Source organism: Schistocerca serialis, chromosome 2, assembly GCF_023864345.2.
Source record: "Schistocerca serialis cubense isolate TAMUIC-IGC-003099 chromosome 2, iqSchSeri2.2, whole genome shotgun sequence".
NCBI classification, from domain to species: domain Eukaryota; kingdom Metazoa; phylum Arthropoda; class Insecta; order Orthoptera; family Acrididae; genus Schistocerca; species Schistocerca serialis.
This window is the reverse complement of record NC_064639.1, coordinates 335,364,518-335,377,599: the sequence shown is the minus strand read 5'-3', so window position 1 is coordinate 335,377,599 and position 13,082 is coordinate 335,364,518. Positions and strand designations below refer to the sequence as shown.

Here is a 13,082-nt window from a genome sequence, read left to right as displayed (position 1 = left end):
TCGCTGTCTGGTCTCCTCCTCCGCAACAACCAAACCCCCCATGTCTCGATTTTTCTTCAATTTTGGTTCCATTATCAACTGCAATGTCAGAACTGCTAATCTGCTGCTTTTAACTTTCCTAAAGGCAAACTGACCATCAAGCAACAGATCTCCAATATTTTTCCATTCTTCTGCATGTTATTCTTGTCAGCAACTTGGATGCATGAGCTGTTAAGCTATTGTGGAATAATTCTCATGCTTGTTGGCTCTTGGTGTCTTGGGAACTGTGTGGATAATGTATTTCCAAAAGTCTGATAGTATATTGCCTGTCTTGTACAATCTATGCACTAACATGAGCAGTCATTTTGTTACCAATCATCCAAATGATTTTAAAAATTTCAGTGGAATGTTATCTATCCTTTCTGCCATATTTTATCTTACGTCTTCCAAAGCTCTTTTAAATTCTGACTCTAATAATGAATCCCCTATTTATTCCCTGTTGATTCCTGATTCTTCTTCTATTACATCTCTGGACAAGTCTTCTCCCTTGTAGAGGCCTTCAACGCACTCTCTCTACCTATCCACTGTCTCCTCTGCATTTAACAGTGGAATTCCCACTGAGCTCTTGATAGGATCGTATCCTTGTGGAAGACCCAGGTGCAAGATCTGCCCAATCCACCCACTCAGCACTTCTGATTCCAGTCCTGCCACAGGTTTATCCTACCCCATCAGGGGCTGAGTCACCTGTGAAAACCCTAGTCCATCGCTATGTCACTGGCACTCCCAACCCCTTACCACAAGGAGCATATCCTAGTGCAAGACCCAGGTGCAAGACCTCCCCAGTCCACCCACCCAGCATATCCTCTTTCAGTCCTGTCAGAGGTTTCTCCTAACCCATCAGGGGCTGGGCCACCTATGCAAATAGCCATGTCATTTATCAGCTCTTCTGCAATCATTGTACAGCTTTTTATACTGATGTGTCTACCAACCAGCTGTCCACCAGGATGAACAGTCGTATCCAAACTGTGGCCAAGAACAAAGTGGACCACTGAGTGGCACAACATGCAGCTGAACATAACATACTTGATTTCAATGGCTGCTTCACTACTCAAAGTACTTGGACACTTCCTTCTGTTATCAGGTTTTCTGAACTGCACAGATGGGAATTATCCTTACAAATATTCTCTGCTCTCATGATTATCCTGGCCTAAACCTCAAAATATGCTCCCCACACCCTCCACCAAACAGTTTCCACCCCCTCTGAACTGTCATCTCCTCTGCATTCTTGTTTCCCACCCTCTTTGTTTTCCACCCTCCACCAATGTACCTGCCCACATTTCCCCATTTCTCTCCTCTTTTCCTCCTATTTTCTCCACCTTTTTGCCCCACAACATCCTGACACTATACTTGATGGAATTCTAGTCACTCATACTCTGCCAGCCTCTCTCCCCTCATCCATACACTACTATCTCTTTCCCCTTCACCTTTCACTTCAGACTGCTGCTTGTATCTGATGAGACAGTTGCATTCTCTCCTGAGCTGCTGGTGTCGGCAGTCATGTGTGCATGAGGTAGGCTTGCTTGCCTATATGAATGTATTTACCATTTGCTGATGTAGGCTGTGGGCAAAAGCTTTATGTAAGTGTCTTTTAATTGTGCCTGTATGCAACTTAGCGTGTCTTCTTTATGATAAGTAGCAATCTACTTTTTTTCTAAATTGTTGTTAAGGACGTTGTATTGATAACAGTAGCCTTAGGACCCCTGGAATTGAATGAGTGCATCTATGTTGCCTCCATAGACGAAATATTAACACTGTTATGTGGTAAGTCATGAACCAGTAGATGTAATTGTAAAGGAACAGGTAAACTGATATCCTAAGGAAAATGTACAGATATCGCAATGAATTTATACTACATATTCAGCAGACAATACAGACTGAGAAAATCTTCTGAGATGTGCTACATAATGTTAACATATCCATGAAGGAGTTCCCATATGGAACTAAAATACAAACAGATAAAGATGGAGATGGAGAACTGCACTTCCTCGCATCTATGAGTATACATCACTCACAGTACCTAAAAGGGAAATGGCAACATATGCTAAATTAGAGATAGAGTGGCAGAGACTGACAGATCCAATAGGTACAGAAGCATTTTTGCCTGTGCATTAGTAATCATCAGCACTCTTGTAACCCTAAAAGTGGTGCTTAGACATCTCAGACATGGCATCCAGAAATGGAAAATGTGGAAAGACAGGAAGTGTTACGATCATCTGCATGTGAACTGTGATCCAGCTCATGGGAAAATTTCACAAAGAAGTGCACTCTCTAACTGAAATTATTCCTAACCCCTGTGTTTCATGATCACATACATCAGATTCCAGTTGAGGGATGGAGAAATTGTGATTACTTGGTGTATATATTTTTGTTACAGGGATGTATTAAAAGTATCAATGAAAAATCTTTGTTTCTCTGTTTTTATGGTAAAATAGAAATCTAGTGTTAACATATTTATATGTACACAGCAATGTAACTTGTGTAAGAAAGAAGTCTAAAACTAGTATCAAAGATTTGAGGGCAAATCTTCTCCTGATATGGGATGTGCAATGACTGAATCATTAAGAATTGCCAAAAAAGAAAAGGAAAATCATCCAAGTATGAGTATTAGTTGTAAGTCTTGAAACTTGGGAAGAGATGTACAATGCAGCCACTTCTGTCAGTCCATTAAGAGGTCTCATTCATTGGGAAACCACTGATTACATGCTCACAGCAGCGTCAGATGAATGAGCCTACAAGAAATACTATATGAGTGAGCATTATATGCAATTAAGCATTTATACTAAGAAGGACTTGCAAAGTTTATCTGTACATATCCCTCTACTAGGATTATTATAAATTTGCCTGCATGTAGCTATGTCTGTATGTCACTTTCATTGTGATGAGTCAATCCGCCATTTCCTGGTGGAATGCCCTTTTTTTAGCCACTTACATTCTCGTTTGTTTGCCATCTGAGATATTAGCCATTTTAGTGAACAGCGCATGGGCTGTTCACTGCATTTTACTTTTTACCCATAGTAGCAATATGGCAAAGGAAATTTAATTTTTAGTTCAGGACCTCTGTTTCTCTGTGGCATATATTATAGGCCTTTCTCCATGTCCCTGTTTTTAGCTGTCTTTCTTCTATCAATTGGGATTAACATGTAGTCATTTTTAACTCCTCTCTCTGTCTTCATGTTCTACAGTTCTGATATGGGCGCATATGACCCTAATTGTTTTTGCGCCCTAAAACAAAACAAAGCAAAGCAAAACAAAACAAAACTGAAACCTAAGGGTTCAATTAGAGCAACAGAACGTGTCAGTTCAATGGTTAATGGTCTGCAGTAGCATATGTTACTATGTATACATAAATCTTGAAAAAGTTATGGGCTGGGATGGCCATTATTTTTGGTAACTGGCTGGTGAATCAAGTAAGCCTCGTCTAGGTTTTGTATTTACGTATGTTGTAGAGTAGTGTCTGAGCTGTTCTGCATGTTCATTGCAAACACTTGAAGAAGCCATAAAAAGCAGATGAGAAAGCCAATCCAGAGTATTATTTCTATATCATCACCATATTTACCTCCTTATCCTAACATCCAAGCCATTCTGCACTGTCTCTTACCACAGATATCTGAAAAGTCTCAACTGGACCCTGCTGCATTTCACTACTACACACAACTGCTCATATACCAAGAAATGGATGAACTAAAATCCTATGTCGCCTTTGATTTGAGAGTGAGTTTTTGACCAAGTATATTGTGACCCAACTCAGGTTACAACACAGTCCTGTGATATCACAACACTAAAGACAGAATGAATCGTCACTCTAGAGCAGAGTGTGCACTGACAGAAGTTTAAAAGGTCAGAGATGAATAACTGGCAGAAGTAGAGCTGGTAAAGAGTTGCACTTGGATAGCTCATTTGTTAGAACACTTGTCTGCAAAAGGCGTTGGTCTCAGGTTTGAGGTTTGGTCCGGCACACAGTTTTAATCTACCAGGAAATATGGTAACACTAAAGCCAGTTTATTTTGCATTAGTACATTCAAGTATTTTGCAAACATTCATTTTATGAGCTAAATACTGATCAGGAATCTAGATGGGATAAGATATATGGACAATGTGCACTACAATAAATAATCCCTATCTTTTTGTGAAAACATTGATACATTTAAGAATAAAGTGAAGAACATTTTACTTACATGCTCTTATTTCAGTTGATTGATATCTAAAAGCCAATTGTATTTATACTACTTGAACCTTTATTATACTTACCGTTATTATTGTAGATCTTATTAATTTGAACACTACAGTGTTATGTGTAGTGTAGACAATGAGACCGGCATACAAGTTACTTAACCCATTACCGGCCATTGTCCCTTTTTTGGGACGCATATATTTTACTTATTTCTACATAATCAATTGGGCTTCTAGGCTTTATTGTTGCACCTGTAGGTTCAACTAACTGCTATAATGCCTGTAAATGTAAAATAAATAACTTTTTTCTAAGTACTTCATGTCAGGAAAATTATAAACTTGCCGATTTTTTGTTCTCGCACTTGGCAGCACTGTATGTCTGCTGGTAGTTCCTGGATGACAGTGAGCTGTGATTTAGTTGTCTGGGCATGTTTGTTATGAACATATGGATGTCTGTGTAAGATTAAGTATACTTCAGATTTTTTCAAGTAAGTGTGAAGCGGGACGGGAACGTGTTGTATCTCCGCTTACAGTTGCTCACGTGCAGTGAACCGGCTTTATCGCCGCGCCCACGCACTATGCTCAAGGTAGAGGCTTGTGGCAATGAACGACTAGAGCAGTTACGGGACAGGCCACATTTATTTTTCCTACCGTTACGATGATTGACACATAACATCCTTCACTAATGTCCGTCTATACGGGTGCGTTGCACTGGCGGCACGGCTCAATCACCAATCCCAGAGGGTGTACACTCCAGTGATGAGCCGTGGTGCGACTGTGTGGACCGAGCGAGGCAAAAGGCCGCATCACTGAATGTTCTGCTCTTGGCGCGACCGGAGGTGCCATAACATCCGCGAAGAAGCGAAAGACAATTTAACGGCGACTGCGTTTACGACCGTGCGTACGCATTTACGGCGGAGCCACGTTGACTCGACGCACATGGTCCACAGCGGAAGAACTGGGGAGACGTGTGTCGCGTCGATTGACTGGCTCGCACTGGCCGCCTGCTTTGTTCCCGTGCGGTCTGGTGTGCGACGCACTGTTGCCGAAATTCTGCGGAACGGTACAGCTGCCCATACTTGTGTCGGCAGTGCCATAGTTCAGCCCTTCGTGCGTTGGATGGTGCTGCCGCCACACAGATCCCCCCTTGGAGAGCGGAGCTTCATAGCTGCGAAAACGCGGCCATCGTTCGGTGTTTAAAGTTCGCGCGCTGCGTGATGGCAGTGCGGCAGCTTTGGTGGGGGTCGGTCGGCGTCGGAAGGGCGGCGGCCCGTGACGTCAGCGTGCCGGACCGGCGAGCGTGCGGTGGGCATGACGTAGTCCGCTGGCGGCTGTGTTGGGGGCGACCGGTGCGCGTGTGGTGGGCGCGGTCCGGGCGGCCGTACCAGCTGATTGGGCGTGGTGGTGGGAGGCGCACATGGCGGCGCGATGACAGCAGGCTGCAGCTGTGCGTCACCGGCGGCTCCGGGTGCGGGTTCCATCTGACCGCTGGCAGAGGGAGTGTCGTCCGTGATCAGATCTTCTGCCGGGTCGAAGAAATGCGTGGCTGATGGAGCGGGCAAGATGTAGGCTAGTTTGACGCGGTCGACTGACACTGTCGACGGCTTTCTGTTGCACTCGAGGACCAGCGTTTTGTCTCCTCGGGCGATCACGTGGTGCGGTCCACTGTAGGGCGGTCAGAGAGGTGGCCGTACTGTGCCGGTACGCAACATGACGTGCATGCAGCACTGCACGTCGGCGTGGACGAATATCTTCCCGGTGCTGTGCCGCGTCGGTGCGTCCGCTCGGAGGCCGGCCATATGACTGCGCAGACGTTCCGCCAGAGTGGGTGCCATGGTGTTGCGTGGGAGTCTTACATCTTCGACAAAATCGCCCGGGATTGTCAGAGATTGCCCGTAAACGAGGTCGGCAGGTGACGCACTGATCTCCTCCTTCGGCGTGACTCGCAGGCCGAGCAGCACCAGTGGAAGCGCCTCTGGCCATGAGGTGTCATGGCAGGTTAGAGCGGCTTTGAGAGTCCTGTGGAACCGTTTGAACAAGCCATTCGACGCCGGATGGTAGCTGGTTGTCCTGTGTAACCGGGTGCCACACAGTCTGGCGACGTCTGTGAACAACGCGCAGTCAAACTGGCGGCCGCGATCAGTTGTCACGTGACTGGGACATCCGAAGCGTGCCACCCAGGTGTCGACGAATGCGGTGGCGACGGTCTCGGCTGTGACGTCCGCGACGAGCGTTGCTTCCGGCCAGCGAGTAAAGCGGTCCACCATAGTTAGGAGGTACCGCTTGCCTTGTGAGAGAGGAAGCGGGCCGACGAGGTCCACGTGAACGTGCGCAAATCGGCGTGTCGCGTCCGGGAAGGTGCCCACGGGTGTGTGGGTGTGCCTCCCGACTTTGGCGCGCTGACATGCGGTGCAAGTGCGCGCCCATTCGCAACAGTCCTTCCGAAGCCAGGGCCAGACGAAACGCACAGCCACGAGCGTCGCAGTGGTGTTGGTGCCGGGGTGTGACAGTCCGTTGACATGGTCGAAGGCACTGCACCGGAATTTCTCCGGGAGGAATGGTCGGTGCGTGCCGGTTGACGTGTCACACCAAATATTCCGTGCGGAGCCGGGGACAGGCACCAGCTCCAGTTGCAGGCCGCTGGAAGTGTCGTGACGGAAGTGGTGCAGTTTTTTGTCACTCTCCTGTACTTGGGCCACGTCCTCAAAGTTCACAGGGGGTGAAATAACGGCACACGCTCGGGACAAACAATCGGCGACGATATTGTCTATCCCCGAAATGTGTCGAATGTCAGTCGTGAATTGTGACACGTACTCTAACTGCTGGAGTTGGCGCGGTGAACACTTAGTGTGGTTGTTCTCGAACACGTGGGTAATGGGTTTGTGATTGGTGAAAATGATGAACTGTCGGGCTTCTATGGACAGTCGGAAGTATTTCACCGCCGCGTACACCGCAAGCAACTCTCGGTCATAAGCACTCCTAGCACGTTGCGAATCGGAAAGCTTTTTAGAGAAAAAACCGAGAGGCTGCCAACTCCCGCTGACACACCATTGTAACGCCACGCCGATGGCGGCCTGGCTGGCGTCCATGACTACAGCTAAGTCCGCGTCATGTACCGGGTGCACGAGCAGCGTCGCTTCCACGAGATTCCTTTTTGAGTCCGTGACGCTCTGCTCCATTGCGTCTGTCCAATTCACGAGGGTCTTTCCTTTTGAGGTAGGACCTTGTAACGCCTTAGTCAGCGGCTCTTGCACGGCTGCGGCGTTGGGCAGGTGTCAACGATAAAAGTTCAACATGCTGAGGTAACGTCGTAATTCTTTGTGCGTCTGCGGACGCGGCATGTTCAGTATGGCTTTCACTTTCTCCGGTAGCGGTGTCGATCCGGTGGGCGTAATTAAATGGCCGAGGAACTCGATTTCCGTCACACCGAATTCGCATTTAGCGGGGTTAATGACGATGTTGGCTTCACTCAGGCGCTGAAAGACGGTCGTTAAGTGGCGGCGGTGGAGTTCGGGCGACTTGGAATACACCAGGATGTCGTCGAGGTACGCGAAGCAAAATGGCAAGCCTCGCAAGACGCCGTCCAGGAACCGCTGCCAAGTCTGGGCAGCATTCCGAAGACCGAAAGTCATAAACAGGCTTTCGAAAAGCCCAAAGGGCGTTACAATGGCTGTTTTTTCGATGTCTTCGGGCGCCACCGGAATTTGGGTGTACGCCTTTGCGCAGTCAATCTTGCTGAACACCGCGCAGCCCGCCAAGGCGTAGCCGAAGTCTTGAAGGTGTGGGACTGGGTATCGGTCCGGCACCGTTCGCGAATTAAGGGCGCGATAGTCCCCACACGGGCGCCACGAATTGTCTTTTTTGGGCACTAAATGCAACGCCGATGACCATGGGCTGCTCGATGGTCGCACGATGCCTTGCCACAGTATGGCCTCGAACCCTGCCTTTGCTGCTGCGAGTCTGTCCGGCGCGAGTTGACGTGGGTGACACGATGTGGGGGGTCCGGGTGTGGTTATTATGTGGTGCACCGTCGGATGTTTGATGTCTCTCGGTGCACCGGCTGGGCGGGTGAGGTCGGGGAAGTGTTCATGAATGTCAGCGTACTGTCCGGGGCACTTCACGGGTTTAACACTGTAGTATGCAGCCTGCCGGCACTGTCCCACTATCTTTAAACTCGTTGTCGTGTCGATGAGCTGGCAGTTTGCGATGTCGGCTAGCAGCCCATAGTGGCCGAAAAAATCTGCACCCAGGATCGGCTCATTGACGTCGGCCACGGTAAAAGTCCACGAGAACGTGCGCCGTAGGCCTAGATCTATATTGCGGCTGTGTGTGCCGTAAGTTTTAATAGTGGAATTGTTCACCGCTGTAAGGCAGAGTGCCTCGGACCGCTTGCGGTCTCGTAACATAGAACGGGGGAATATCGAGAGGTCCGAACCCGTGTCGATGAGGTACCTCACGCCTGCCCCCAGTTCCGCAACAAACAGACACTTCAATATCACACTGCAGCTGGGTGCGCCTAGGTCCGGTCGCAGCTGGCGTTTGGGTGCGAGCAAGGAGCGCGGCACCTGGTTGCTTCGTTGCCGAAGCGGGCGTGGTACCAGCAGTGGCCGCTTTGTGTGTGCTGTGACGTCGGCAGGGTACCGTTGCTGCGTTGCCGGCTGCACGAGCCGCGCCGCCTGTCGCCCAGTCTGCTGCCGCTGCGGCGTGTGCTGCCCTCTTGCTGCGAGCGTGCCAACTGGTCGACTTGCGTCGAGAGAGCTGCCACCTGTGCGGTCAAGTTTTGCACTAGCTGGTGCAGGTCGGCATCCGATGCGGGTGTGGGAGGTGCTTGCCGCCACGGAGGTGGGGGGACGGAGTCATAAGCTGCCGCAGCCGCGGTGCTAGGCGCCGTTGTCAGCGCGTCGTGCACCCTGTCGGCCAAGTTAGCGACGACGTCCAGCTGCATCTCCGTCTGTGCGGCTATCACTGCCTGCACCTGAGCTGGGAGGCTGTGCACCCAGATAGTGCGTAACAGCGAATCTGGCGCCGTGTCGGACTGCGCGACGCTCCACAAGTGGTGCAGGAACTGCGAGGGCCTCCGATCGCCGCATTCCTCTTGCTGCAGCAGTTGGTGCACTCGCTGTTCCTCTGACAACGAAATCCGCCGGATCAGCTCTTCCTTGAGCCGTTTGTAGCTTGACTGCGTTGGCGGGGCGGTGATTATATCCCACACTTTGGCTGCATAGTTCTGGTCCAGCTGGCTCACTATGTGCCCAAATTTCGCCAGGTCGCAGGTCACGTGGTTGCTCACAAATACCGCCTCAACCTGGCTGAACCACATTACAGGGTCACGTGGCCAAAAGGGAGGCAGCCTGATCAATGCCCGTCCAGCGCTTGTCGGCGTTCCGGCGGTCGTAGGAGGCGTCGGTGTGGCAGGCATTTGCGCACCAATATTTTCCTGAGCTGTCTGTGGCTGCGCGGCGTCCGCGCCTATAGTCCGTGCTTGTAGCTCACTCTCTAGCCTCGTGTTACGTGCGAGCAGTTCTTCGACGGTCTTTTGCAACTCCTCTAGTGTCGCCATCTTAGTTCAGAATCGAATCCTCGTACAAAAGGAAAGTACACAGTGAAAATAACATGCCAAGGGAAACACACGAAAAAAAATAACACTAAGCAGTCTGCGATCAAAACATACGAGCACAAAAACAATACAAAAAAAAGTTAGTTAAAAAAAAAGTTTTACTACGGAGCACTGTTCGGCGCGGGCATATACGCTCAAACCTACTCACAGTTCCACGTCTCTCGTACCGACGAACGTTCATCACCACGTGTTTCTCTTTAGCCTCAAAATCACGTCGGGGTCACCAGTGAAGCGGGAACGTGTTGTATCTCCGCTTACAGTCGCTCATGTGCAGTGAACCGGCTTTATCGCCGCGCCCATGCACTATGCTCAAGGGAGAGGCTTGTGGCAATAAACGACTAGAGCAGTTTTGGGACAGGACACATTTATTTTTCCTACCGTTACAATAAATGACACATAACATTCTTCGCTAATGTCCGTCTATATGGGTGCGTTGCACTGGCGGCACGGCTCGATCACTGATCCCGGAGGGTGTACACTCCAGTGATGAGCCGTGGCGCAACCGCATGGACCGAGCGAGGCAAAAGGCCGCGTCACTGAATGTTCTGCTCTTGGCGCGACCGGAGGCGCCGTAACGTCCGCGAAGAAGCGAAAGACAATGTAACGGCGACTGCGTTTACGACCGCGTGTACGCATTTACGGCGGAGCCACGTTGACTCGGCGCATGTGGTCCGCAGCGGAAGAACTGGGGAGACGTGTGTCGCGTTGCGTCGACTAGCTCGCACTGGCCGCCTGCTTTTCTCCCGTGCGGTCCGGTGTGCGACGCACCGTTGCCGAAATTCTGCGTAACGGTACAGCTGCCCCTACTTGTGTCGGCAGTGGCGTAGTTCAGCCCTTCGTGTGTTGGACGGTGCTGCCGCCACAAGTGCAATATCGATATATTTTATGCGTCCCAATAATGGGACAATGGCATGTTACACTATCATTTATTGTTGATGTGCCATATTCTTGTATTCATGTATTATACAGAGAAGAATTGCATTTTACATTCTTTATATCTGCTTTTTTTCATATTCTATTCGAATTTTATGATTCCAACAGGATAAAAATGTGCTGTGTGGACTTACGCTTGAAGAAATTCTAGCAGAACTAGAGAACCATCAAGAGAGTGACGATGAAGATGTAGAATTGGCGATTATTCCACCCGATGCAGATGTAATTACAGATGAAGAAGACATTGGCGAAAATGTACTGAACAATGAGTCTGTTGTACAAGATGTAGCCAGTACGTTAGAGCTCATAACCAGCCGAGATGAAGCTAATGCTACAGTTGTACCTCCAGAAGCCAAAAGAATGAAATGGAGCAGAAAGTGGTACTTTATCTACAAAAAAATATAAATGTAAGTGGTATAAATGTCAACCAACGTACACAAACACTAGTGAACCAGGGAAGAGCAACGAACAAAATGTTGCGGAATGTCTAGCAAATAAGACAGTGCCCCAGGTGTTTGAGGATTTTTTTTCTGAGAAACTAATGGATACTATTATTGAACAAAGTGAAATCTATGCTTGCCAACATAACTAAATTTTCTGCTAACGAAAGAAGAACTAAAATCATTTATTGGCATACTACTTCTGAGTGGTTATCATAAGCTTCGCCATGAGAACGTGTACTGGGAACAGGCTCCTGATGTCGGTGTTCCTTTAGTCTTCAACTCCATGTCAAGAAATAGGTTTCGGGAAATAAAGAGATTCATTCATCTCAAAGACAACTCCAAAATATGCAAAAACGACAAGATGTACAAACTGAGGTTGTACTTTGAAATGATGAAAGGAATTTGGTAAATTTGGCGTATTTCATTCAGAGCTCTCAATTGATGAAATGATGGTTTGTTATTATGGCAAACATTCAGCTAAAATGTTTGCGAGGGGAAGGCCTATCAAATTTGGATACAAAATTTGGTGTCTTACAAGTTCCAATGGCTTTCTTTACGATTTTTCGCCATACTGTGGCAAGACTGACAACAAACAGGAGCCTTTAGGTGCAAGAGCAATAAATGAACTAACCAGCATGATTCCAGAACCAGAGTATCCGAATTATAAGCTTTTCTTTGACAACTTTTTCACCAGTGTTGACACACTGATCACACTCGGAAAGAGTAAAATGAAAGCTACAGGAACAATAAGAGAGATCCGAACTAATGCATGTCCTTTGACTGACTCAAAAAGGATGGCAAAAGAAAAGGAACGAGGGTTCTATAACTACATGTTTGACAAAGAGAACAAAGTTCTGGTTGTGAAATGGAGTGACAACAAACCAGTATGTGTAGCGACAAATTACAGTATTATTACTCCTCTGAGTTCTACTAAAAGATACTCACAGGCAAAGAAAAAGGAAATATCTGTTACAATGCCACCTCTCACTGAAGCATACAATGCCCATATGGGTGGTGTAGATCTGCTGGACAAGCAGATATCACTTTATAAAATGAGGATAAGGTCAAAGAAATGGTGGTGGCCATTATTCACACAGATGATAGAAATATGCGTAGTAAACACATGGCGTGCATACCAAATCGCTAACTCTAATGAGAAGCTCTCACTTTTGGATGTCCGACGGAGAATAGTGACGTTTTACCTAGCAAAGAAAACAGGATCAGTACCAAAACGCAGAGGACCACAAGGAAGCAAATTGATGGGAGGATGGTGAAATATTACTGTATCTCATTGCTACCTATCAGAGCCCCTCGGAGAGCATTAAAGATAAACACCAGTCCTAATTGCCCAATTGTAAAGTGACCTGTTTCCAAATTACATACAAAAATAACCACTATTTCAGTATACATATAATTCGAAAATGACGCTTTGCTGATTAACATTGTTCTTATGTGAAAAACACAATATAAATGTGAAATTAATACTGTAACTAATCAAAAGAAATGTAGCACATGGTCAGGATGTACCAGTAAACCTATCATTACAAAATTACTACAACAATTTAAATAGAACATATAAATAAAGCATGTTAATTGAATCTCCGATATACGTTAGCACTAAAATTCAGGCACTAGTTGATTTGCTATAAACAAATTTAGAAATGTAATTGTTACCTGTAACATAATTAGTCAGAAAATGTTATATTAACTCGTAACTAACTTGAAAATAGGTTCACCTTGTTCAGCACTGAGATTGTAAATTTTTACCAATGTGTATCTCATATTCAGTTTAACTTTTAATTGTGATTTTACATAAAATTGTAATTTTCATTGTAGGTAACTGTTAACAAAAGTATAAATAGAGGTCACGCAGGTGCCTT

General features: G+C 47.2%; 2 protein-coding genes across 2 annotated transcripts; both read left to right on the top strand.

Annotated features, from left to right (window-relative positions):
- Window positions 1–4,654: 4,654 nt before the first annotated feature.
- On the top strand, window positions 4,655–11,611 carry LOC126455961 (uncharacterized). The gene is made up of 3 exons (XM_050091718.1): window positions 4,655–4,726; window positions 10,868–11,139; window positions 11,407–11,611. The coding sequence occupies exons 1-3, from the start codon at window positions 4,655–4,657 to the stop codon at window positions 11,609–11,611; spliced, it is 549 nt and encodes a 182-aa protein (XP_049947675.1).
- Window positions 11,612–11,648: 37 nt separating this feature from the next.
- Window positions 11,649–12,476, top strand: LOC126455960 (piggyBac transposable element-derived protein 3-like). The gene has a single exon (XM_050091717.1). The coding sequence runs from the start codon at window positions 11,649–11,651 to the stop codon at window positions 12,474–12,476; it is 828 nt and encodes a 275-aa protein (XP_049947674.1).
- Window positions 12,477–13,082: the final 606 nt, after the last annotated feature.

What these genes read in the sequence shown, in the direction of transcription:
- LOC126455961 (XM_050091718.1), top strand. Translation starts at nt 4,655, where the DNA reads ATGGATGTCTGTGTAAGATTAAGTATACTTCAGATTTTTTCAAGTAAG. An exon ending in AAGCGGGACGGGAACGTGTT is followed by an intron (nt 4,727 to 10,867) that starts GTATCTCCGCTT and finishes TGATTCCAACAG; the next exon opens with GATAAAAATGTGCTGTGTGG. An exon ending in ATGAAATGGAGCAGAAAGTG is followed by an intron (nt 11,140 to 11,406) that starts GTACTTTATCTA and finishes ACTACTTCTGAG; the next exon opens with TGGTTATCATAAGCTTCGCC.
- LOC126455960 (XM_050091717.1), top strand. Translation starts at nt 11,649, where the DNA reads ATGATGGTTTGTTATTATGGCAAACATTCAGCTAAAATGTTTGCGAGG.